The 22541-nt window shown below is 36.8% G+C and overlaps 1 protein-coding gene across 2 annotated transcripts in view; it reads right to left on the reverse strand.

Annotated features, from left to right (window-relative positions):
* Positions 1-22541, reverse strand: part of LOC136226202 (serine/threonine-protein kinase TOR) — a 39009-nt gene that overhangs the window by 11079 nt on the left and 5389 nt on the right. Inside the window, exons 5-32 of one of the 2 annotated variants that reach the window (XM_066014552.1) lie at positions 22220-22318; positions 19710-19869; positions 19470-19613; positions 19164-19333; positions 18873-19077; positions 18579-18773; positions 18081-18233; positions 17487-17608; positions 17265-17364; positions 17093-17188; positions 16224-16354; positions 15797-15899; positions 15535-15717; positions 15371-15463; positions 15176-15211; positions 12878-12976; positions 12689-12787; positions 12414-12576; positions 10588-10712; positions 10207-10259; positions 6115-6238; positions 5808-5993; positions 4150-4302; positions 3931-4083; positions 1588-1659; positions 1335-1469; positions 1144-1205; positions 941-1038 (exon numbers count right to left, since the gene is read on the reverse strand). In XM_066014552.1, the coding sequence (XP_065870624.1) occupies positions 941-1038; positions 1144-1205; positions 1335-1469; positions 1588-1659; positions 3931-4083; positions 4150-4302; positions 5808-5993; positions 6115-6238; positions 10207-10259; positions 10588-10712; positions 12414-12576; positions 12689-12787; positions 12878-12976; positions 15176-15211; positions 15371-15463; positions 15535-15717; positions 15797-15899; positions 16224-16354; positions 17093-17188; positions 17265-17364; positions 17487-17608; positions 18081-18233; positions 18579-18773; positions 18873-19077; positions 19164-19333; positions 19470-19613; positions 19710-19869; positions 22220-22318 (3512 nt within the window). Of the gene's footprint in view, positions 1-940; positions 1039-1143; positions 1206-1334; positions 1470-1587; positions 1660-3930; positions 4084-4149; positions 4303-5807; positions 5994-6114; positions 6239-10206; positions 10260-10587; positions 10713-12413; positions 12577-12688; positions 12788-12877; positions 12977-15175; positions 15212-15370; positions 15464-15534; positions 15718-15796; positions 15900-16223; positions 16355-17092; positions 17189-17264; positions 17368-17486; positions 17609-18080; positions 18234-18578; positions 18774-18872; positions 19078-19163; positions 19334-19469; positions 19614-19709; positions 19870-22219; positions 22319-22541 lie in introns of both variants that reach the window. The other variant, XM_066014551.1, reaches the window with a different exon arrangement.

A 22541-nucleotide genomic window follows, 5' to 3' on the forward strand; every position in this document is an offset into this window, starting at 1 on the left:
AAGACACCGTTATTATAAATTCCAAGATTGTACAAAAAAAATTGAATGTTGAAAACAGTTCAAAATGCAAAACAAGATGAGAGAGGAAGAGACAAAAATAAGTGAGGAGAAGCACTGTATAGCATAAGCTGGAAACAATGTCCAACATTTCATGAAGCAAATAAATAGGATTAACTTGCTAAGCAGAAGTTGCACATGAAAATCATGAAAATATGATGTCGTATGTTCACAAGCACTTGCACCATCCAACACTATTAAAAACAGTAATCATGCCTAGCACATTGCAAATATTGGTGAATCTTACAAGTCTCACAACTGGGGACACTGACAGATCTCAGTGTATATACACTAACCAATGCAGTGCAGTTCAGGCCTCATCCAGACAAGTGACAAGTTAACGATGTCAAATTTTCAAACAAGCTCGAAGAGAAATTTTCCCAAAACCAAAAAGTTCAACCTATATGAAGCTTCAATAGGAATGGTTACCCTAGCTTACAATGGCAAGCAAGATCTTCACTTGAAAAGTTCCACAAACCAGCCAAGATAAGGCAAGTAAAATACTTACTTGATATGGTTGATTAACAGCAATCCAAATTTCAATGAATAGAATGTTGACTGCGATAATATTATTCAGAGACTACTCAACAATAGCATATGAAAATTCAACTTGACAGCAGTAATAAGAAGTAAATAATGAAATAAATGATTGTGTACATTTCCCTAACAGTCCCTTGTCAAGTCTTTCAAGTTAATTCAAGAAGTTTTTTATAAATCAGTTACAGTGCAAAAGAAATTCAAAGATTTCATATCTAGATAAGTGTCACAGGATGAAAAAACATCAAAATAAATAGATCTTATTGCTCCAAGAAACTCTTTACAATAGAAAAATTGAATAAATTAATGTTACAACAAAAGGACTTAATAGAAGCTAAATACAGACCTAGTGTTGCTTCTAGGACAAGATGTGGACTTGATGCTTGTGCGGCTTTTGCAGTGTATGCTTTCAGAGCATCATCCCACCTTTGCAACTTCTCATACCTATGCAAGAATAAGATTTTAACAAATATTTCTCATTCTGAAACATTAGGGTCAATCAACAATTTATACAAGAGGGAAATTATTGCCCTTCATATGGATCAATACCAGGATTCCTTCAGTTGAACATCGAGATGTTGTTGGGCATAGGTCAATATACCAACAGCGGCCTAGAATAACCAATGAATGCCAAGGAAGCTTAGATAATTATAAAATAATAAAAATATCAATAACAAAAGCAGGAAAATGGCACAAGTACCAGTTGAGCCTCAAGGCATTAAAACTTCTAAGAAGAATACCTCATGCTGGTGCAACTGATTATTTATATGTATGAGAGCTTCAACCACAGCAACAGGATTAGCATCCATTTTCTTCGAGCGTGCACCTTCAAACTCCATTTCTTTGTAATGGAGTGCCTTTGCAAATGCTCGACACTGTGGTGCACCATTGATCATTCAAAATTCATGAGACATCCCACTGCAATTCTTAATGCATATACGTAAAGCATATGATTCTGCAATTGCAAAGGTCATCCAAGCAAAAAAAAAATACCTTCTCTGCGAGAGCACCAAGTAGACGAATGTCAATTGGAAGAGGTTTCTCGTCATGTTCCATGAACTCTGCCTGCAAAGAAGAAAACAACACTTCAGAAAAACTACCGTACTGGGGATGCAAGGTTTCTGCATCAAAAAGACCTGATATTTCTAGTCTCTTTCTTTCATGTCCTACGAATCACGTATGCTCCATGTAAACGTCATGGATTCAAATATCAGTTGATATAAAATGTAATGGCTGTTAATAAAAAAATTTAATGAGTCCCACTACCATTACAACCATCAAGTAGCATGTCTTTCTTTCTTTTAATTGTCTTATGGACCATATCTGTTATAAAATCCTAGCTCTGCCTGGCAGTCATTCTGATTCTTGTCCATCCAAAGGATCAACTTACTTTGATTTTTCCATGTATCCGATGCCTAATTCCTTCCAAATCCCTGCCAACCAATGATTGATCTCGAATAGTAAAAGACAAATATCATAAGGAATTATACACACACTTTGTTCAGATGCACAAAGTTAATCGTTGTCTTTTTCCTTCTTGATGCTTGCACAGCATTTGTTCATGGCAATGAGGCTTCAAATAGATATTATTTTCTATAGTAACAAAGGCTATATTGTTTTCCATCCTATAGGGAATTTTCAGCTGGTTACTTTAGTTGCTTGTTAATGATGACTATATAGCACTTGCTTAATATCTTTATGATGTATTTATGCTCATTAGTGAGTTATATTTCTTAGCATTAATTAACTCTTAGACTATGTGCACTTTTAACTTTTCCGTGAAGTACAAATTGCAGCTGTATCAAGCCATGTTTCCCTTGTGTACAACAGTACACGCAACTCAGAAACATAGCACAAGCCACATTATTACAAGACCAACAAATTAATTATAGACATCTTGAAGAATGACTACAGAAATAAAAAATATTGTTAGGTAAATGGTTCTTTTAACTCTTAATTGTAGCTGACAACAGATATTTGGAAGTTGATTATTATTTGTCAGCTATCAACTATAAACTCTTAGAATCATTATTAGGCTTCAAACAGCTAATAACTAATACTACTCATTTACTAAAGATTCTCGTAATCTTTGAAGGTCAAACAAATATAGAAACCCTAACAATAACACAAAACCAAATAGAGAAATAGCAATGTACTGATAGTTCTTCTCTACTAAAAATAAGCTTGAATACTGAAATCGACACGAACAAAAAATAAAGATAAATGGAATTGACCCTAAGCCCAAAGCCCCTCAAAAAGAACAAACTTCCCTCTCTACAAGAGCCGCCGCGAATAGCAGCGAACCATAATAATAATAAAAAAATCTTACCTCCCTTGCTGAAATCTTACTCAGTTAGCAACACTAATGCCCTATACCAGAAATACCCCTTGCCAGCACATCATAAGTCATAACAGACTTCCCTTAGGGTCTGCTTGGATGGAGGTTATGAGATGTGAAATAATAGAAGGTTAAATAACTATGCTTGGCAAGGAGTTTAAAAGGTTAAATGGATATCAATAGAGGTTAATTGAAGGTTATTTTCAGTCCCACCAAATTGGAGGTTTTTGAAGGTTTTTCTTTATAAAACCTTTGCCTCCAATCCAAGCAACATCCTCACCTCACCTCATCCTCCTTCCCCTTCCATTACTTAACCTCTCCTAACCTCAATCCAAACATACCCCCTTACAGCTCACCCTTCTAGAATATTCCTGTCAATGGGCTAGCCGTCCTCTATCAAACTACACCTCCCTTCAAGTTTGCATTCATCGCCAGCTATAGCAAAAGGTTTTATAAGAACGGAAAAATGCTTCACTCACATCATCTTATTTCACAAAATCCAAACCATAAATTTGGAATCTATTACCTCAAACTTAGAAAACACCCATCCACTGAAGTCATGATGATAGGGAGACCAAGCAAGAGCTTCCATTTCAACTCTTACTTGCCAGAATAATAGGACATTGAAGAAGATTTAACCATCAAATTTGATTGACTAATGGACTACCCCACCACATGCAAGCATTCAGCAGCATGTAGACAAAAGCACTAAACTACTTTCTCAATGCAACAAAACTGCGAATATTTCAGAAAACATTTAAAAAAATAAAATGCAGCCAAGATGAAATATACATATAGATTCTATAACAAGAAGTCATAGTCAGGCTGCGTTATGACAATGTCAAATAGGGGGAAATGCAATTTTGATAGTTTGGGGTGACTGTGGCACTTGAATTAACCATGCAACAGTTACCAGAAGATCAGGTAGAAGAAAATAAGAAATTCCATATTAAACCAAATAACAATAGCCTAAATATATCACAGAAGACCAAACGTACCAAATTCAGGAGTGTTGCTAAAATTTCAGGAGGAATATTTGGAGATGAAAATGCCATCTCCAAACTCCGAACCAATTGTTTCTGACTAGCATCATTTAGTTGTGTCCAACAGCTAACGAAACCTGCAGCAAACAACTCCCGCCCAACAAAAGGCTGCAGAAACTAGGCGTCAGAATGAAAAGTATAGGGGAAATGTATACGCGAGTGCTGTTACAGTACCTGTAACTGTGCAAGCCTGGCACAGGTTCGTAATGCTGGAGAAGGGGACTCCTTTAAAAGTTCAATGCTGAAATGCCTCATCCACTCTGCCCAATCTTCTTTGGTACTGCGTTGAGAAGCCTCCCCAGCAGTGCGCAATCGACCATCATTGACCTGCACAAAATTTTGTGTTAGAAATATTAAAAGCTATTCTTGGGCCTTACTGTTAAGCTTTTGGGTCAATAGAAGACATGGGATCAGAGCCTCTTAGGTCTAAAGTTCAAATCCTGGCAGCCTCCATTTATTGATTGAATTTCAGCACAATGTAGAGAAGGCCTGTGCTTGTACATGCTTCAAGCCCAAGAGACATTAATGTGCGGGAATGCATAAGAGACCATAAACGTTATTCTTGGACTTCCCTATCAGCTTAAGCTTTTAGGTTAATTAGTTTTGTCAGCTGTTAATATGAAGTGGACCTTTAACTATCAGCTCGAGCTTTTAGCTAAAACGGTTCCATGACATGGTATCAGAGCCAGTGTGACCAAGTGGTCCTGGGTTCGATTCCTGGCAGCCCCATTTGTTGAGTTATTTGCAGGACATGGTAATATGAGCCTGTGTTGTCACGCTTCAAGCCCAAGTGTGCTTTCGCGTGTGGGGGTGTGTCAGCTATTAATATGAAGTGGACCTTTAACTATCAGCTCGAGCTTTTAGCTAAAACGGTTCCATGACATGGTATCAGAGCCGGTGTGACCAAGTGGTCCAGGGTTCGATTCCTGGCAGCCCCATTTGTTGAGTTATTTGCAGGACATGGTAATTTGGGCCTGTGTTGTGCACGCTTCAAGCCCAGTGGGCATGGCGTGTAGGGTGTGTCAGATATTAATATGGAGTGGACCTTTAACTATTAGCTTGAGCTTTTAGCTAAAACGGTTTCATGACATGGTATCAGAGCCAGTGTGACCAAGTGGTCCTGGGTTCGATTCCTGGCAGCCCCATTTGTTGAGTTATTTTCAGGACATGGTAATATGGGCCTGTGTTGTCACGCTTCAAGCCCAAGTGTGCTTTCGCGTGTGGGGGTGTGTCAGCTATTAATATGAAGTGGACCCTTAACTATCAGCTCGAGCTTTTAGTTCAATCGGTCCCATGACAAGATCCATGACAATATCAATCAGGAAGTTGCAAAGCTCCATGTATTAAAAAATTTAAGTCAATAACTAATTGTCAATTTATTTGACCATCAAGTTTACTAAATCTTTTTTCCAAAATGTAGTTCGAAAATTTGATTGCAATTTCACATTACTTTTTATTTACTTATATATCTACTATTTTTAATTTTTAACAACAATATAGTAGTATAGGTACTTGTGCTTGAATTTTATCCCATCTAATGGTGGTATCCTAACATTTCAATTTAAGTAGCACCAAAGACTTTACAATTCAGATTGGAAGTAACAAGTCCTTACAGAAAACTAATAATGGATTTAGTGAAAACTTTGCAATACAAATATTTCAACAAGACTATTATGAATTATCCAATACTACAAATAGATAAATGATTTCTTGAACCCAGTATTGTCATCATGTCTGAGCACAGAACTAGTAGCACAGGCATCTATGAATTTACGGAATGCTTCAGCGTGCAAGAAGAATCACTGAGCATACACAAACAGTACAAAAATTACCTGATGACCTCTAGGTTGTTTTTGTGCATCCATCCCATCCTCATAAGGATCGTTATCCATATCATTTAAAGGGTCACTAATAACCTCCACTGGAAGTCGTCGACTCAATCTTTGAGCAGCTGCACTCCCCAGGATTAGAGGTTCACGTTTCCGCAAGCATCCTTCGATTTCTTCAAATTCTTTATGCTGCAGATAGTGACATTTAATTTCTAGTATGTAAGAACAACCATTTAATGACTAAAATTACTAGATTAAAAAAGGAAGACAAGAAGAAAGCAACAGAAATAGAAGAACTATGCTAACATACCCGTAATCGATGCTTTAACAAAAGTTTATGAATTGATGGGATGAAAATGATGAAGTCTTCTCCTAAAGCATGTGCCAAACAACAAAGTGCATCAACAGCATCTTTCCTGATCTCATCGTTCTTCCTGTAAATTAGACATCAACATATATGCATGCATAGGTAAAATAATACTATGAAAAAAAAAAAAGTATAAAATGGGAGGATCAAATCTTAAAAGTTTGATTTATAACTTATAATAGGAATAATAGATTAACCTCCGTAAACTATCACAACCATAGAAAATATCTCAAAATTGAATAACATTATATTTCTCATTAAAGGGATAAGGTACAAATTTAGCCCCAATGGTTGTTGGGGGAGAGGAATTTAGCCTCTAAATACAAAAAATGCGATCTTAAACCTAAAGTTTACCAGACGGTGCAATTTCAAGTCTACATACAAGCCTTGAGATCCTCCTTTTAAGTCAAGTCGACCTAGTGATGACCTTCCTATTGCCCTTCGTGAAGGTGAATGATCTTGCTCTTAATCTTATTTCTGCTTTTCTTTCCTATGAAAGCTTATCCTCTCCTTCACAAGTCTTTTATTGCTTCACTCGATTCTACTATTGTTCGACAGAAACCTTCTGCTTCCAATTCCGTACCAATTTTTGTTTCGCCTTCAGATCCTCCTTCCGAGTCAAGTCAAGCAAGTGATGACCTTCCTATTGCCCTTCATAAGGGTAAACGATCTAGCTCTTATCCTATGAAGCACCGACTCTTCCAGGGGTCACCGTGGCCGTGTCGGACTCGTCGGGGACACGGCCGGATTCGCACCCGACACGGCAAAAACGTGTCCCGGGCGTTTTTTTTTTTTTTGTTTTGGAGATCAGACACAGAAGGACAGGGATGGATACGTCTAGTTGACCCTTAACGATTTGGTGCGATTCATTCCAAACCTTATCGATCTGGTGCTCCTCTATGCGATCCTCTGGTACGACTGATTCCTTCATTTCCTTCCATACCCAAACTCTTTCTTTCTCTGTGCGATTCCGCCTGTTGCTCTTCATCTTCGCTGCTGTAAGTTTCTTTCGTTATTCTGGTGTGACTCCATCTTTTCTTGTTTTCGTTTGCATTCCTTCTGTTTTGGTTTTGATTCTTTCGTTTTCATTGCACCTTGTTTTGGTCTCTGCTGTTTTATTACTTGTTTTTCATTTTAGTGGAACCCTTTTTGGTCTGTGATGTTTTAGTAATTGTTTTGGTTTTGATTGATTACCTTATATTATTTATAGTAACCATTACTTGTTTTTCATTTTAGTGGAATCCTTTTTAGTGTCTTATATTATTTATAGTAAAACATCATAGGATTGGGTTATTGACATTGCAGTATTAAATAGTTTGACTTGATTTGAAGTATTAGATGTTTTCGATGAATTAATAATGTGTTATGTTATGGATTTTTTTTTTTTAGGTGCAAGCTATGGTTACTTTGTTTTTGACAAAGTAACCATTACTTTGTTTTTTTCACGATAGAAAATTAATCCAATGGTGGAAAAAAACAAAGTCAACATCCAATGGTGGAAAAAAACAAAGTCAACATCCAATGGTGGAAAAAAACAAAGTAACCATACATTTTTATATGTCATATATATAATTAATTATATAAAAATTTGTCGTGTCTCGCCGCACCCATGTCTTATAAAAAGGGCGGCCCGGTGCATTACGCGCCCCCGCTAAGCGAGGGTCCGGGGAGGGGTCCCACCAAAAGGGTGTACTGGGGCAAGCCTTCCCTTGCCAATTTTTTTTGGCAAGAGGCCGCTCCTAAGACTCGAACCCATGACCTTCGGTCACACGACAACAATGTTTTACCGTTGCGCCAAGGCTCGCACCCATGTCTTATATGTTTTAAAAATGAAGTTTTGCCACACCCATGTCCGCACCCGAGTCGCTGCTTCATAGCTCTTATCCTATTTCTGCTTTTGTTTCCTATGAAAGCTTATCCTCTCGTTAACAGTCTTGTATTGCTTCACTTTTTTTTAAGTAAAGATTGGGACGCGAATAAGAGGTCAGACATCCCAACTAGGTTGGCACCCCTAACACACTTAGACAACCCGTAATATTATTAAAATAAAGGAAAAGATTACAATGGGAGAGAAAATTAAAGAAAACGAACGTGTGCAACATTACAAAGGTCGTCAAAAACAAAAGATTGAAAAAAATGTAGAGCAGAAGACCACCAATTAAGCGTAGTTGAAGATTTGCCAAAACAGGCAAGCCGATCAGCCGCTTGATTACCTTCTCTAAAAATATGAGTGATGCGACAGCGCATAGCCGAGTAACGGGATAAACAACCAAGCCAATCTTGCCTAATCTTCCATGGAACCTCCGAGGATTTGTCAGTTAACATTTTTACTGCAAGAGGTCACGGGTTCGAGTCTTAGGAGCGGCCTCTTGCCAAATAAATTGGCAGGGGAAGGCTTGCCCCCAGTACACCCTTGTGGTGGGACCCCTCCCCGGACCCTCGCTCAGCGGGGACGCGTAGTGCGACCGGGCCGCCCTTTAGCTCGAGTCCGATTCAATCCACAAGCTATGCCAACCCCTTTCCCAAGCAGTTTCAATTGCAAATATGATTGCCATTAACTCCGCGATATGAGCATATGACTCAGGGATTTTAAAGGCGAAGCAACCCATGACAAAACCTCGACTATTTTGCGCTCCGTCCGCTGCACCATCCGTATTAACCTTTACCCAATATTGCTTCACTTGATTCTACTATTGTTCCTATATCTGTCTCGGAGGCCTTATCCCATCCGGGCTGGCGCAATGCAATGGTATATGATATTAATGCTTTGGATGCTAATGGTACTTGGGATTTGGTAAATTTTCCTAATGGAAAGAAATATGTTGGATGTCGATGGGTGTTTGCTATGAAAGTCAATTCTGATGGTTCATTTGCTCTTTAAAAGACTCCTTGTTGCAAAGGACTATGCTCATACTTATGAGGTTGATTATTCTGACACTTTCTCTCTAGTGCCTAAACTGACTTCTATTCGTTTTTGACGGCCTGCTCCAATTGGCCATTGCGTCAGCTAGATATCAAAATGCTTTCCTCCATTGTGACCTTCAAGAAGAAGTTTACATGGAGCACCAGGGTTTGTTGCTTAGGGGAGTATGGCAAAAGTGTTTCGTCTCCGAAAATCTCTATATAGGTTGAAACAAAGTCCTCGAGCATGGTTTGGAAAGTCTAGCCAAGCAGTTGAGAAGTTTGAGATGAAGAAGTGCAAGTTGATCACTCGTTTTCTATAAACATTCTGCTTAGGGTATCATTCTCTTTGTCGTCTAGGTAGACGATATTGTTATTACACGTAGTGACATTTCAAGAATCTCATCTCTAAAATCGTTTCTTCATGGTCAGTTTCATACCATGGATACGGGGGATCTAAAGTACTTCTTGGAATTGATGTCTCAAGGAGTAAGAAAGGAATCTTCTTGTCTCAAAGAAAATATGTTATTGATTTGTTGTCATCTCAAAGAAAATATATTATTCATTTGTTGTCACTCAAAAAAAAATTTGTTCTTGATAATTTGGAGCTAAAGATCCTAGAAGACACGAGCGTGTTTGGTGGGAAAGTTGAATTATCTTCCAGTGACTAGACGTGATATTGCCTAATCCGTTAGTGTTGTCAGCCAGTTTATATTTTCTCCCACCATTGATCACTGGACTACTCACTGAACTACACTTGAACAGATCTTATGCTACTTAAGCTACTTAAAGGGAACTCCGGGACGAGGATCACTTTACAAGAATTATGGACATACCCGGATGGAGTGTTTCTCCAATGCAGACTGGATTGGAGACAAGGATGATAGGAGATCCACTTCCTATCCTCATTCTTGTATATATATATATATATATATATATATATATATATCATATTTGTATTCTTCTTCAATTTAACATATTCATGTTGTATCTTACTCTAGTCTACATGGTATCCCATGTATTACAATTTACATGGTCTTTTACATATAGGAATTATTAGAAAACAGGGAAGTTCTCGTACACGAAAACAGGACAAATACTTCACATTCACATAGAGCGGAAGCAAAGACTTACCCATCCAGGACAAGTTTCAAGTGGTGCACTAGTGAAGAAATATGGCCAGTGACCTGAACAGAAAAAAATACATATGAAAGAAAGATTACCACCTAGTTACATAAGAACATGCACATGTATGCTGGAAACTATCCACATTAGAAAATGGCATGTGTGCTAGTGTGTGCTGCTTTTTATTGGTTTTTTGCAGAAAATACTTGGATTACCCAACTCGTATATTGATTCCATAATGTCACTGGACATTAGAAATAAATATTTGAGGTGATATTTTAAAATTTCTAAAAACAAAATTCACCATAATCAAATCTAGGAAATACAAACGTACAACTTAAAAAAAGAAAAAAGACAATGAGAACAGATAACTGAAAGGTCAGGACCTACCTGCACACGAGGGATCAATCTTGTCAATGTTTTGATAGCAGCGCGTCTTACATCCACAGAAGCATCCACTTTAAACAACCGAATGAGTGCAGGAAGAAGCAAATGCATATGCTCGTCCACCGTACCTATATTGCTTGTGAGAAATTATTCAGAGGTTACAAAATACAATATCCAAAAGTACAAGGATTTTCATGGAACTGAAGCTCCAAAAAACATACGCACTAGGGATTTTTCTTTTCTTTTCCCTTCTAAAAAGTTAAATTTTTACATGATTCAAACAAAGATTCTAAGGCTGGGTCAGCCCAATGTCTCATTGGGGCTTGTTACAGAGTGAGACAATGTAACAAATGTATAGCATGCTTGTTGACTATAGGCTGCTACAAAGAAAACTATAGGTGGCTAGTAGGGCTACTATATTTCCTTGATTTAAGGAGTGATTTTAGGAATGCCTTGAATATATATGTGTATTGCTCAAGTAAAATATATCAACCTAGTCTCTTAGTCTACATGGTATCGCATGTATTCCTAGTGTATTACATGGTTTGTTACATGGCATCACAACCTAGTTTAGCTTCAACTTTTGCCCTCGTGTGCAGAATTTCGGGGTTTGTATTTTTGGGTTGTTTCTTTCAGCTTCAATGTCTGCCCTAGTGAGCAGATTGTTTGGAACTAGGGCTCCAAGTCTCAGTTCTTCTTCCGCCATTGTCGCTTCTCTGTTCCAACCTGTCTGTCCGTTTAGTTTTCCGGTGAATCTCCTTTTGTGCATTGTCCTTGCTAGCAACCTCTTGCATGTTGCTTCAATTGAGTTTTGCTTCTCTGTTTCCGACAAAGCTTGATGTTCCATTGTGGTCTCCCCTATCCAATTTGTTCTTCTAGGTTGCGGGTTCCAGATTTTATTTTAAGTCTTAAATATCTTGAGTGTATTGCCTTTATGACTATGTTATCTGTATCTGCAGCAAGCTGAGCATGATTAAAATCCATGCTTCAGCTTGAGGGGAAGCGTTACAGAATAAGTCAATGTAATAAATGTATAGCATGCTTGTTGATTATAGGCTGCTACAAGACAACTATAGGTGGCTAGTAGGGCTACTATGTTTCATTGATTTAAGGAGTGATTTTAGGAATGTCTTGTATATACAAGTGTGTAGTGCTCTTAAGTAAAATATATCAATGTAGTCTCTTAGTCTACATGGTATCTCATGTATTCCTAGTGTGTTACATGGTTTGTTATAGGGCTCAAAACTCCCGATCATAAATTGAACCAACAGCAATTTTTGTGTATGGTATCTCAGGAAAAATTAGTCCTTATGATATTTCATTACACAAGCCTCCCCAGTCTCAACAGTTCAAACATCACGCAAAATTTCCTCCTATAGCTTTAATGTCGGTCTCTTAAGTGACCCATCGACTAGAAAAGTAGAATGGCCAACATTCTTGACCCAAATAAAAAAAATTATTCAAATATGAAAAACACAAATCTCAGTTGCTATTCAGTGCGTATTAATCTCCATTGCTAGAACTACTTATACGTCAATTTTGATTCCATCATGCTTCAAACAGTATGTGAGTTTATTTTCTCAAAGAACTAGCAATCTCATTAGTTTAGAGTTTAGTTCATAAATTAACTTATCCCAAATCAAGGATAACAAAAGTTAATCCCTTATTCCTTTCCGCATTATCTAATTGACCCTCTATAGAATGATTTCTCATAAGTTTGTAGGAGAATATGAAGAATAGCAAATACTGCTTTATCTGAGAGTCCATTGATCCATGAACAGTAGCTTCCACGAAACAACATTAACAAAGCATGACAAGAAAGTACTAACCCCCAAAGACTTCAAGTGTATGTAATATGTCAAGAACGTAAGTGTAGTCACTACACCGTTCTGCATCACTCAGAACCTGAATACAACAAGGCAAAATAACTGGAAGATGTGTTCTGAACTCGTCATTGAGAGCCAAGCAAAGTTGTTCCACAAGATGCAAAACCTGACATGAAAAGGTGGATATGCATTTGAGTAAAAAAGACTGAGCTAAAAAGTATCTGAAAATGTAGTAATAGTAACACTATTATACACAGATAAGAAAGGGTTTAACTTACTGGAAAGCCACGTGCCGGGCGATTAGTGGCAGGCAGAGTAAAGGATGACCATAATTCAGATATTAGAGAGAGTAATTCTGGAAGATATTTTCGAATATGCTGCATAAACACATCAAAACACCATAAATCATCATAAACATCTGCAGAAGGCAAAAAGCATCACTAAGTATCTCGCAAGCTTGTAATCACCTGTCGCACTATTGATACCAAAGTTCCAAGCTTCCATGTTATGAAATCCTTGAGATAATCATCACAATTCCGCACAATGTGAAAGAGGTCAGGCAAAACCTACAAAAAAGGACAAATATCAGGCATAATTAACTATAACTGGAGGTTACATATAACAAAAGTGTTGCTCACTAAAATAAAATATCAAAAGAAAAGAGCAGGCAGTGGTAATCCAACATTACAGAGATGTATCGATTACTTCTCGGAATTTTGATTGTGATTGAGCAACAATCATACATGTTCCGGATACATCTCTGTGATGTTTGATTAACAGTAGAGATTGAGCAGTTATGGCAACTTCAAGACAGCTTCATAATTGAAGGAACTTGATAGCATTTGTAACTAATTCAAAATTTGCATCAACTGATCAGATATGAGAAATGAATAAAGCTATATCAAACTCTAAATCTCAAATTTAAGCTTAAATTACAATTATACATCATGCCAAAAAAATCAGATGAAGGAAAAAATATATTGAATATAATATATAAGATATAATCTCAAATGTGATCTGTATTGTGATTATCTCAAAATGAAAACAAAGAACAAGACCGACAACTTTGCAGTATTTACAATATTTTTTTTGCAAATGTGAACCAACTTCCGTTCCTTAAAGGAAATTGAAGCAACAGTTTTGAAGGTCATTAGATTTGCATGGCTATAGCACTTAAACATTTATGATGTACATTTAGTTACCAAAATTCAACTTTCCCCAGCAAACCAACAACAACAACAACAACAACAACAAAGCCTTAGTCCCGAAATGATTCAGGGTCGGCTAACATGAACCATCATATAAAACCGTGAAAATCAAGTCGTGTCAGCGACACAGATTCGCTCCCTCCACTCCGTCCTATCCACTACCATATTTTCCTTTTCCCCAGCAAACCAATTCCCCAAAAACTTGAATTTCTCTGCAAGACACTCCAAGAAGGTATAATTCTTGTTTGCTTCAATATAACAACTCCTTCAAATTTGCAACTTGTCTGTTCAATTACCTACTTATGACTATGTAAAAAATTGAAATAAATCAAATTACATGATACACCCAACCTAAGTACATGCAACAAATATTTTATTGCTTACCTCACAAAAAAGAATTTAAAAGCTTAAAGTTTTTATTCGAGGCAACTGTACTGTTTTGGTAATATTAAAGGAAAACACAATGACTAAGTTCTTGTCTTCTTGCATGCAATAATATGATAGAAACACGCAAACTCATGTATAAAAAGAAATTAGTATAAATGAAACTCCTAGCTCTCTGAAATGCAAAACTACAAGAGATAAAGAAAAACGAAAACAATAAAAAGAATAAAGCAAAGATGAAGAAAAGAGAAACTTCTGCTCTCTCAAGACAGCACCCCTTTTCCAAGAACAAGCAAGTTGAGACGTCAATTCTAAAATTTACAAAGGTACCTCTCACCAGCTATTCCCTCACATATATAAACAACTGCTCTCTCTCCACAACTCTAATTCCAACGCTTAACAAACTCTAGCTAAAGAGAAATCCCTACATGTCCCTTTATTTCTCCTGATACAATCATTCCTCATCTTTGGGCCATCATCCACTAAGTTCCCTTATTCCCAGTATAGCATTATCATATTTTTTTGCCAAACTACCAATGGAGTATTGGGATGGAGATGGTCTAAGGACAAAAATGTCATTTTCCATCCTAAATAAAGTAACTTTGCCATATTTTAAGAGTTATGGAACTGTGAACATTATGTAGCAACCTGATAGTTCAACAATCCAATCCCAAAAAAGTTCATTTTAGACTAATTAACCATAGGACAAATTCCTAGATCACTTCTGATTATTCCATCAACAAATGCAGCTGAACAAAAAATACAGTTCAATGTAAATTCTTTCATCTCAAAATCTTGTAAGTTTTGAATAAAACCTAGAAATTTGCATTAAGTCCTTTGTACCTATGTAACACTACAACCTTTGCATTCCAATTATCTTTCTGGGCAAAATATGTATAAACAATTAAACATGCACACAGAGATGACAAGAGAGAAAGGGAAGATGGGAGAGTAATCTACATTATAATATATGGAGGCAGGCAAAAAGGGGGTACTACATATGCATGTGCACAGAGGTAGAGGTGCAAGGGATGAGAAGGGTTTTCACATGACATTTCTATTCTTTGAAAATTAAAAACTAAGACTCCTGCCATCAGAGAATATAAAAGAAAAAAATACTGGGGTTAGTACAGAGATAGATATAGGCACAGGTAGAAGTTAATGTACACTAACCTTTGGCAAATATGGAACACAAGCAAGGCCCATTGACTAACCTCGCAGAAACAAAAGATAAAATATATATAGAAGAAGAAATTAGAAAAAAAAAGATTGAAATATAACAAAAAGTCTCATTCAAAACATAATCAACAGAAAATTAATTCAAATAGTCAAAGAAACAAAACAGCATAATTTATCATGTTGACTTACTTTAAATATGACCATAAGTGATCCTACCACCTTTTGGTGGTAACTAGCAAGTGAAGGATCCCTAAGAATTCGCATGAGAGAATTGATAGCAACCTAAAATACATCAACAAAATCTATTATAAAAAGGAAGGATAAGAGGATTGACAAATCAGTTTAAGAACTACCGTGGGGTAATAATCTTCAGACGTAGCAAAAGATGGCCAAAGGTCCAAAGGATGTTCATCCACTGATGGAACATGTTGGCCGGAGTCGCTAGCTGCACGGGCAACCTCTCCATGTGATCCAGGCAAGCTTTGCTGGTTTCTCTTATGAGCATGAGGATCCAAGGCTCCCATGATACCAAGAACCTGGCAAACACAGACAATTGCATCGAAGACAGTTACAGAAACATAATAGGTCTATGCAATTTGATCAATATGAAGTTACCTTTAGTACTTCACGTCTAGTGGACCACATGAGCTCACCATTTAACAATTTTAGGAGTAATCCAAGTAATTGTGGATACTCATTATATGGAGTTATGACATACCTGTGAGTCAAGAAAAATAAACAGAAACATAAAAAAAAAGAACAAATATAATATAACACGCATCATTGACATTATTAAAAATAAACAAATTAGATATGCATCAAAAAAGTTTCCATATTCAGGTTTCATTGATTCACCAGGAAACATAACGGGAAAGGAACAATTAAAAAAAAAAATTGAAATTATATAAAAACTTGAAAATTGGTATTTAGATCTTGGACAAAAAAAAAATTATGGAAAAGAGTTTCAATTACCCACATCAAAAAAAGCAAGCGTGGAAAAAGAATAATAATGATAAAGATAAAAAATGAACTGACTACATACCCTGTGCTCTGAACAACTTGACCAAGAGTTGCAACAGCCACTTCACGTTTTGTAGCTGCAGCTCCATCCAGTAAAGCTTCAACAATCAAAGGCATAAGTTCTGGAATGTATTGCCTCATAGCAAAACCACCCTAGATAAGCACCACAACCCAAATAAACCAAAAAGAAAAAGTGTAAGCAAAGAAAGGACATGCTATTAATAATATAGCAAACCCAATAAGACACTTACTGAGAAATTTTCAGGCACTAAGCTTAGATTAAGTTTGTGGATTACCAAATACACTTGCTCTAATGATATATTGATTTAGACATGAATTTTACATGCAGAGAAGTCCTCGAATAAAAGCCCCAAGTATAATCATGATTCGACATTTGTATATTGTATGCAGATCCATCCCTACTCCAAAGGTTTCGGTCTAACAGCTAGAAGTCATGTTTGCACCCAAAGAAATTTTCTGCATGCCCTTGTGTTCATATTAGAGAGGGTTAACCTATGATGTAAGGGTACCCTTGAACTAGCTAACCATTTGATGAGCATCATGTCTAGTGCAGCATAATATCATTGAACTTTTAGATACAAAATTCCAAATCTTAACTAATAAAAATCAAGTAATTGCTAATTGCATAACAGTTCTAACAGTTAGGTAGCAGTAAACCAATTCAAATATTAGGTTAACTGGCATTTCAATTCCCTGACACTAGAATTTAAATTTGAATTCTTCTAAATCATCCAATATCATCTTTTGCAATTAAATAATATATCATAACTAATTGCTTCTGGAAATATGTGAATCCCATCATTTTCACTCTAACCCCAATCCATACAACAAACTAAGGTGTAGAGAAGAAGAGAAGAGAAGTTCACACACCACTCTAGCAAGATCTCCAACAGTTACAAGAACTCCACTAATGATGCCATTATTTACATTTACTCCTGTGCCCTCAGCAAGTCTTGCCACAAGTGCCTGCAAAATTAGGCTTTCCTACATTAAAAAGGAAGACAGGAAAACAAAAGCAATATATATCATAAACAAATCAAACCTTGTGTACTGGAGCAATGTATGGAAGTATTAATCTTTCACAGTTGCGTATTAAACAACCTAGTAATTTTGCACTTTCCTCTCTGCATTTGCTATCTGCACTGCTGATGTTACAAGGCATTTCTATGTGAGAGATGCTTCCACAGCTTGGATAGTGAGGACAATAGTTACTTTATTAGATAACATAATCCTATATTAAACTGTCAAGCTAATACTACATCACCTTTGATCAAGATAAGTCAACAACTGTATCAGATGACGACGAAGGGCTGGCAGAACATATGCGGGATTTTTCTCTGATAGTCGCCCAGCTACTGAGATTGCATATTCTCTGACATCAAAGTCCTGATACAACACTTACCTTTTTCAATTTTCACAATTCAATTGATAAGAATACCAAGAAAGGAAATGACAAAAATCATACAGCAGTATCACCATCATAAGCAACGGAAGCATGCACTTTGTAGAACTTATTGAACGAAGTGCAGTGCAAACGAGAATTTTAATCATAGGTCATAATGGCAGAATACTTACCATAATATACACAAATACAACAACTTTACAGAAAAGAACATGAAGTCAGGACATATATCCCAAAGATGATAAATCTTAAATTTTGCAATAATTTTCACTTTTAATCAATTATTTTAACTATCTCCTCTAGGGCATACACCATACTGTTAGTCACAGTTTAATCAACACTGCAATTTATCCATGTCATCCTGTGGGCATGGTTTCATACTCAAATTAGGTGTGCTTTCACAGACAAATATTGAATGAATGGAAACCTAACACGCTTCAGGAGTCATACAAGTACCTCATCATTTAAAGCAGCAAAAACTGCACTGAGGCTGTCAGCCTGTGCCAAAAAATCATCGGACCCTCGATTTCCATGAAGAGATGAAAAAATGGAATGGCGAACTGTTACATCAGCATCCGCAACAGCTGCAACAAGAAGCTTTTCCACAAGCTGTAGGGTATTCAAGAAACATTTAAGTGCAAGAACAAGAATTCCACACATTTAGAAAAACATTAATCAACCTCTATTTGGGAACTTAACACATCAATCATAACATGATACTATAATAGGAAAAATGGCACCATCAGAAACCCAACTTCAATCACAGTTGGTCTTAATTCTTATCTTGGGCTTTGAACTTTTTTTACTAGTTTAAGTGCATGCACCGATCTCAAAAGAAGAGAAATTTGGTTTGGAACTATTTTTCCATTGTTTGATCCCTTCTTCTCTTATTCATGATTAATTGATACCCACAGAACATCAAGACTGATTTAAAAAAGAAAGGAAAAAAAAAACCTCCTCAATGAGACGCCGTTGCTTTCCCCCGGTTCGACCAGACCTCGTAGAACCAAATTGTGTTGATGAGATGCCAGAAAGAGAATTTGCAATTAGTTTGCAACAACAAAGTGCAGCATCTTTTCGTGTGCCTCCATCCTCATCATCCAAATAAACAACTACTGATTCTCTTGCAAACTCAAGAAGTTCATGACCCTAGATAAATAAAGAACTCTCTTTAGAGAGAGAGCAAAGGAGAAGAGAGGGGGGGGGGGGGGTTGGGGGGGGGGGTTAGGGAAAGCTTCAGTAAAAAACCTTGAAATTAAAGCGAGCTAGGGTCTGCAGAGCAAGTTGCACAAGTGCCGGACCACTAAGGTCTGAAACTCGTTGAGGTGCATTCACCATGACCCCTCGAGCTGTTGAAGCAACCGGCTTTGCCTGAGAGTAATGTGACTTTGAGAGGACCAGTGAAATGGAGTCAAGCAACCGGTCTTGAATAGTTGGTAATAAAGATGGAATGCTGAAACAGCAAGAAAGTTGTGATTCTTAACTGAAATTAAGAGTATACAACAGAACTCTTGTAAAACAAATTAATATCACACATACCTTATGGTTATTTGCTCAAGGGATTCAACAAGTGTGGAGGAGAGACCAGCAGCGAACATAATTTCCAAAAGGTTACGTACATATGGTTCCATAACAGGTCCCATGGCTTTAGCAATGTTACCAACACAGGCCAAAGCCTCAAGCGAAGGTCTATCTCTACGTGGAGCAATCTGTAACAAATTAATAGAGTACTTAAATCAATATTATTTATTCTTAAGAAATCAAAACAGCAAAAAAGGATAAAATCCCCAATGGACAATTAAAATATCCGCAGAAGAACGTGTCAACTATATGCCAGGTACTTACAGCATCACGAATATGAGACATAATTGTCGGTAAATAGTTGACAAGTTCCCCATCCAAAGCACCAGCCATCTCCCCTAGAGCAATGAACCCACTGCCTCTTTCAGCTGGCAGTCTCAGTACTGCCAGAATATGATTCATGCATATCTACAGAGCATAAAAAAATGACTTCCTTCTCAAAAAAAGAAAAAAGAAATAACTCGACACCTACTGTGACCAGAGGAAAAAGCCAACTAAACATACCGTTAAATAGTTTGTAACAAATCGATCCCGCAAGAAATGAGCAATTCGAGGTAGCAATGAAGTTATGCTAAGGCGAACAAGCCGATCACGGTGTTCTAAGTATCGGAGAACAATCTCAGCAACTTCTCTGTACCTGGACATCATGAACTCGCCAGTATTCCTGCCCAAATAAAATATTAATTACATCAACAGCCAATGGATCTTAAAACTTGTTGGAGTAACTTCAATAATGCTTTTTAAGACGATATATAAGAAGTCCAAAAGCACAAATAATAAAAAGTGAACATCTGATGTCCTTCACTCAAAACTGAATATTCACCACACCAAGTACCAGCAGTTCATCCAAACAGAAAAAGATATGTAGTTGCAATAGATAAAAAGCATTATTTCATGGGCTTTGGAATGAAGGAAGAGAAAATTCTACGGTGTTACACAATGCTTTTCTTATTCAAAAGAACTAGTTTTGAAACATAGTTAAAGGCGTAGCTATTCACTAGTTCAATCATATCTTCCCTGAATAATTTAACTACAACATACCAGCATCCTTCCACTCAAGTGATGTTAGTTCTATGCCCCAAGCTACTAAAAAATATAAAATACATATATGATGATGAAGCATGAGACTTGTTGATTGGTCCAATTAATCAAGTAATGCAATGCAAAACAACGAAGCGAACCAAATTAAGTACTATATATTCAAGATCAATATGCATTTTTTTTTTCGAAATCATTAATCATCAGAATTCTAGATTTACTATAATAGTTTCATCCCTTGACAGAATAAATTGAATAACACAAAGTGAACTCTTACATATAAAAACAAGGAAGAGTCGTACAGGATGGAGAATCCCCTTAACAAGGCCTCCTTAAACTTGGAGGCCATTAATGTCATGGTTGTTTCCAATGTTAATTCTTCACTAATAACAAGAAAAGGAATTAATTTTAGAAGGCTCACACCTATTCATTGCTTCCCAGCTTTGGACCCCATCATTCAGCTGAACTGAAAGTTGTTTATGTCAAACGGAGCTAATTCTAAGGGAAATTGATCAGGCTATCTCCTAGCCTCCTAGCAGCACAAGTCTTTTCCAATGTTTATAAATAGCATACAAATTAAGGGCCTCTCTATATCTGCTCATAAGATCATGCAGAACTCTTTCAGGAAAAGGGGAAAAAAATCATACGTCTGATATTGCTAATAAAACACCAGGAGAACAAGAATAGCATCTCCAAGCACTCACATATATTTATTTGAAAGGACTTCAATAAAAATAAATCATAATGAATGGCAATGAGCCAAAAGACCTTGGAATTTGAATCTCCTAATCGTGGCAAAACAATCACTTTAGATAAAAGAAGAGTTCATACTCCTTTCTACCATTTACTATAACTTCAGAGAGAACTCGGTATCATCATCACAACATAGTCCTGGAATTCCTTCCTTCACTTCATCTAAATTAAGATATTCTCCGACCACCTATCTTCATTCTCAACTGAAGGAGGATACTTGTCTAGCTCTTCACTCAAATGCAAAAAAAAATAAAAATAAAAAGTCATGCAGCCTCCAAAATTCACCCCGACAAAGAGGGAATGAGAGAAGAAGAGTACCCCAAGAAATCACACTCTCCTCTAAGATAGAAGCTTTCCACATCTCACTCATTGATCAAATTCTTTCTTCTCGTTGCTAATCCTATAAGTTCTTTCTTCTCGTTACTAACAAGCCCTTGGTACACCCTTTCTCTCCTTTTAAGTAAGCTCCTACTAATGGGATACCCTCTTCTCCAAAACATACAATCTGTAAATTGCCTAAAGATATCCCCACTTCTTGATACAAATATATTTAATAATTCGCTTTCGAAAACCCAATTTCACATGCTTAAAGCTCAGCTAACTTTCCACTTGACAACCTTCATACCACTCTACTACTACAACTCAAAAACTTGATGAGAGACCATGAGCAATTCCATCTCAATTGAGAAGAAATAAAACAAGCACAAATCAGGGCAGGACTTCCACAGTTTCAGGTCAAAAGACGCATCCTCGCAATTGCTAGGGGAAAAAAACTTATGCAAAGGACACACTATCATGACTAACACAGTTTGTTTCACATGAATATTAGTGATGTCTCCTTCAGCAAAGAGGCAATACGAAAACATGTCAACTATAAAATGCAGTTCTCCAGCCAAAGTAGCATGCCTAACAATTGAGTTTTCTTCAAGTTTTACAGAGTCAATTTTACAGAATAACCATTGATCTAAGATTTACAGAATTCATACCTCAGCCTTTTCATCTTTTGGCGAGTAACACATGACAATCAAGTAAATTTCTATTCACCCTTCCAAATGTTCACAAGACGACATTACATAGGGGATAAAAGAATCATAATATATTTCATGACTTAATATGACTAACTGAAAAATAGGCCAAAATACAGTTCTCCAAGGCCAATTTAGTGATGCTGAGAGAAACTAAGCTACTTCATAAGCAAAAAAATTTGAAAAGTTTAAACTGACCTCAATAGCTCTCCAACAGCAAGTAATGAACCATGGATGCTGTGAACAGGAGCATTTTTTCCCAATCCATCTTGTGTTGCCTCAAACATGCGATAATACCTATCAAAACCACACCCAAAACATACTAATTAACCAAATCCGATAAAGAGTAATTCAAAATAAATCGAAATGAATAAAAAGAATATATAGAAAGAAGGTGAGGACACAATGCTCCAAAGATACAACGTTATTAAGTAAAATCAGAGCATGCTGTAGTAGCCACCAAAACATAAGCAAAGGAACATCAGAATTTTATTTCTTTAGAACAGTAACGCCTTCTTAC

This window comes from Euphorbia lathyris, chromosome 4, assembly GCF_963576675.1.
Source record: "Euphorbia lathyris chromosome 4, ddEupLath1.1, whole genome shotgun sequence".
In the NCBI taxonomy this organism is placed as follows: domain Eukaryota; kingdom Viridiplantae; phylum Streptophyta; class Magnoliopsida; order Malpighiales; family Euphorbiaceae; genus Euphorbia; species Euphorbia lathyris.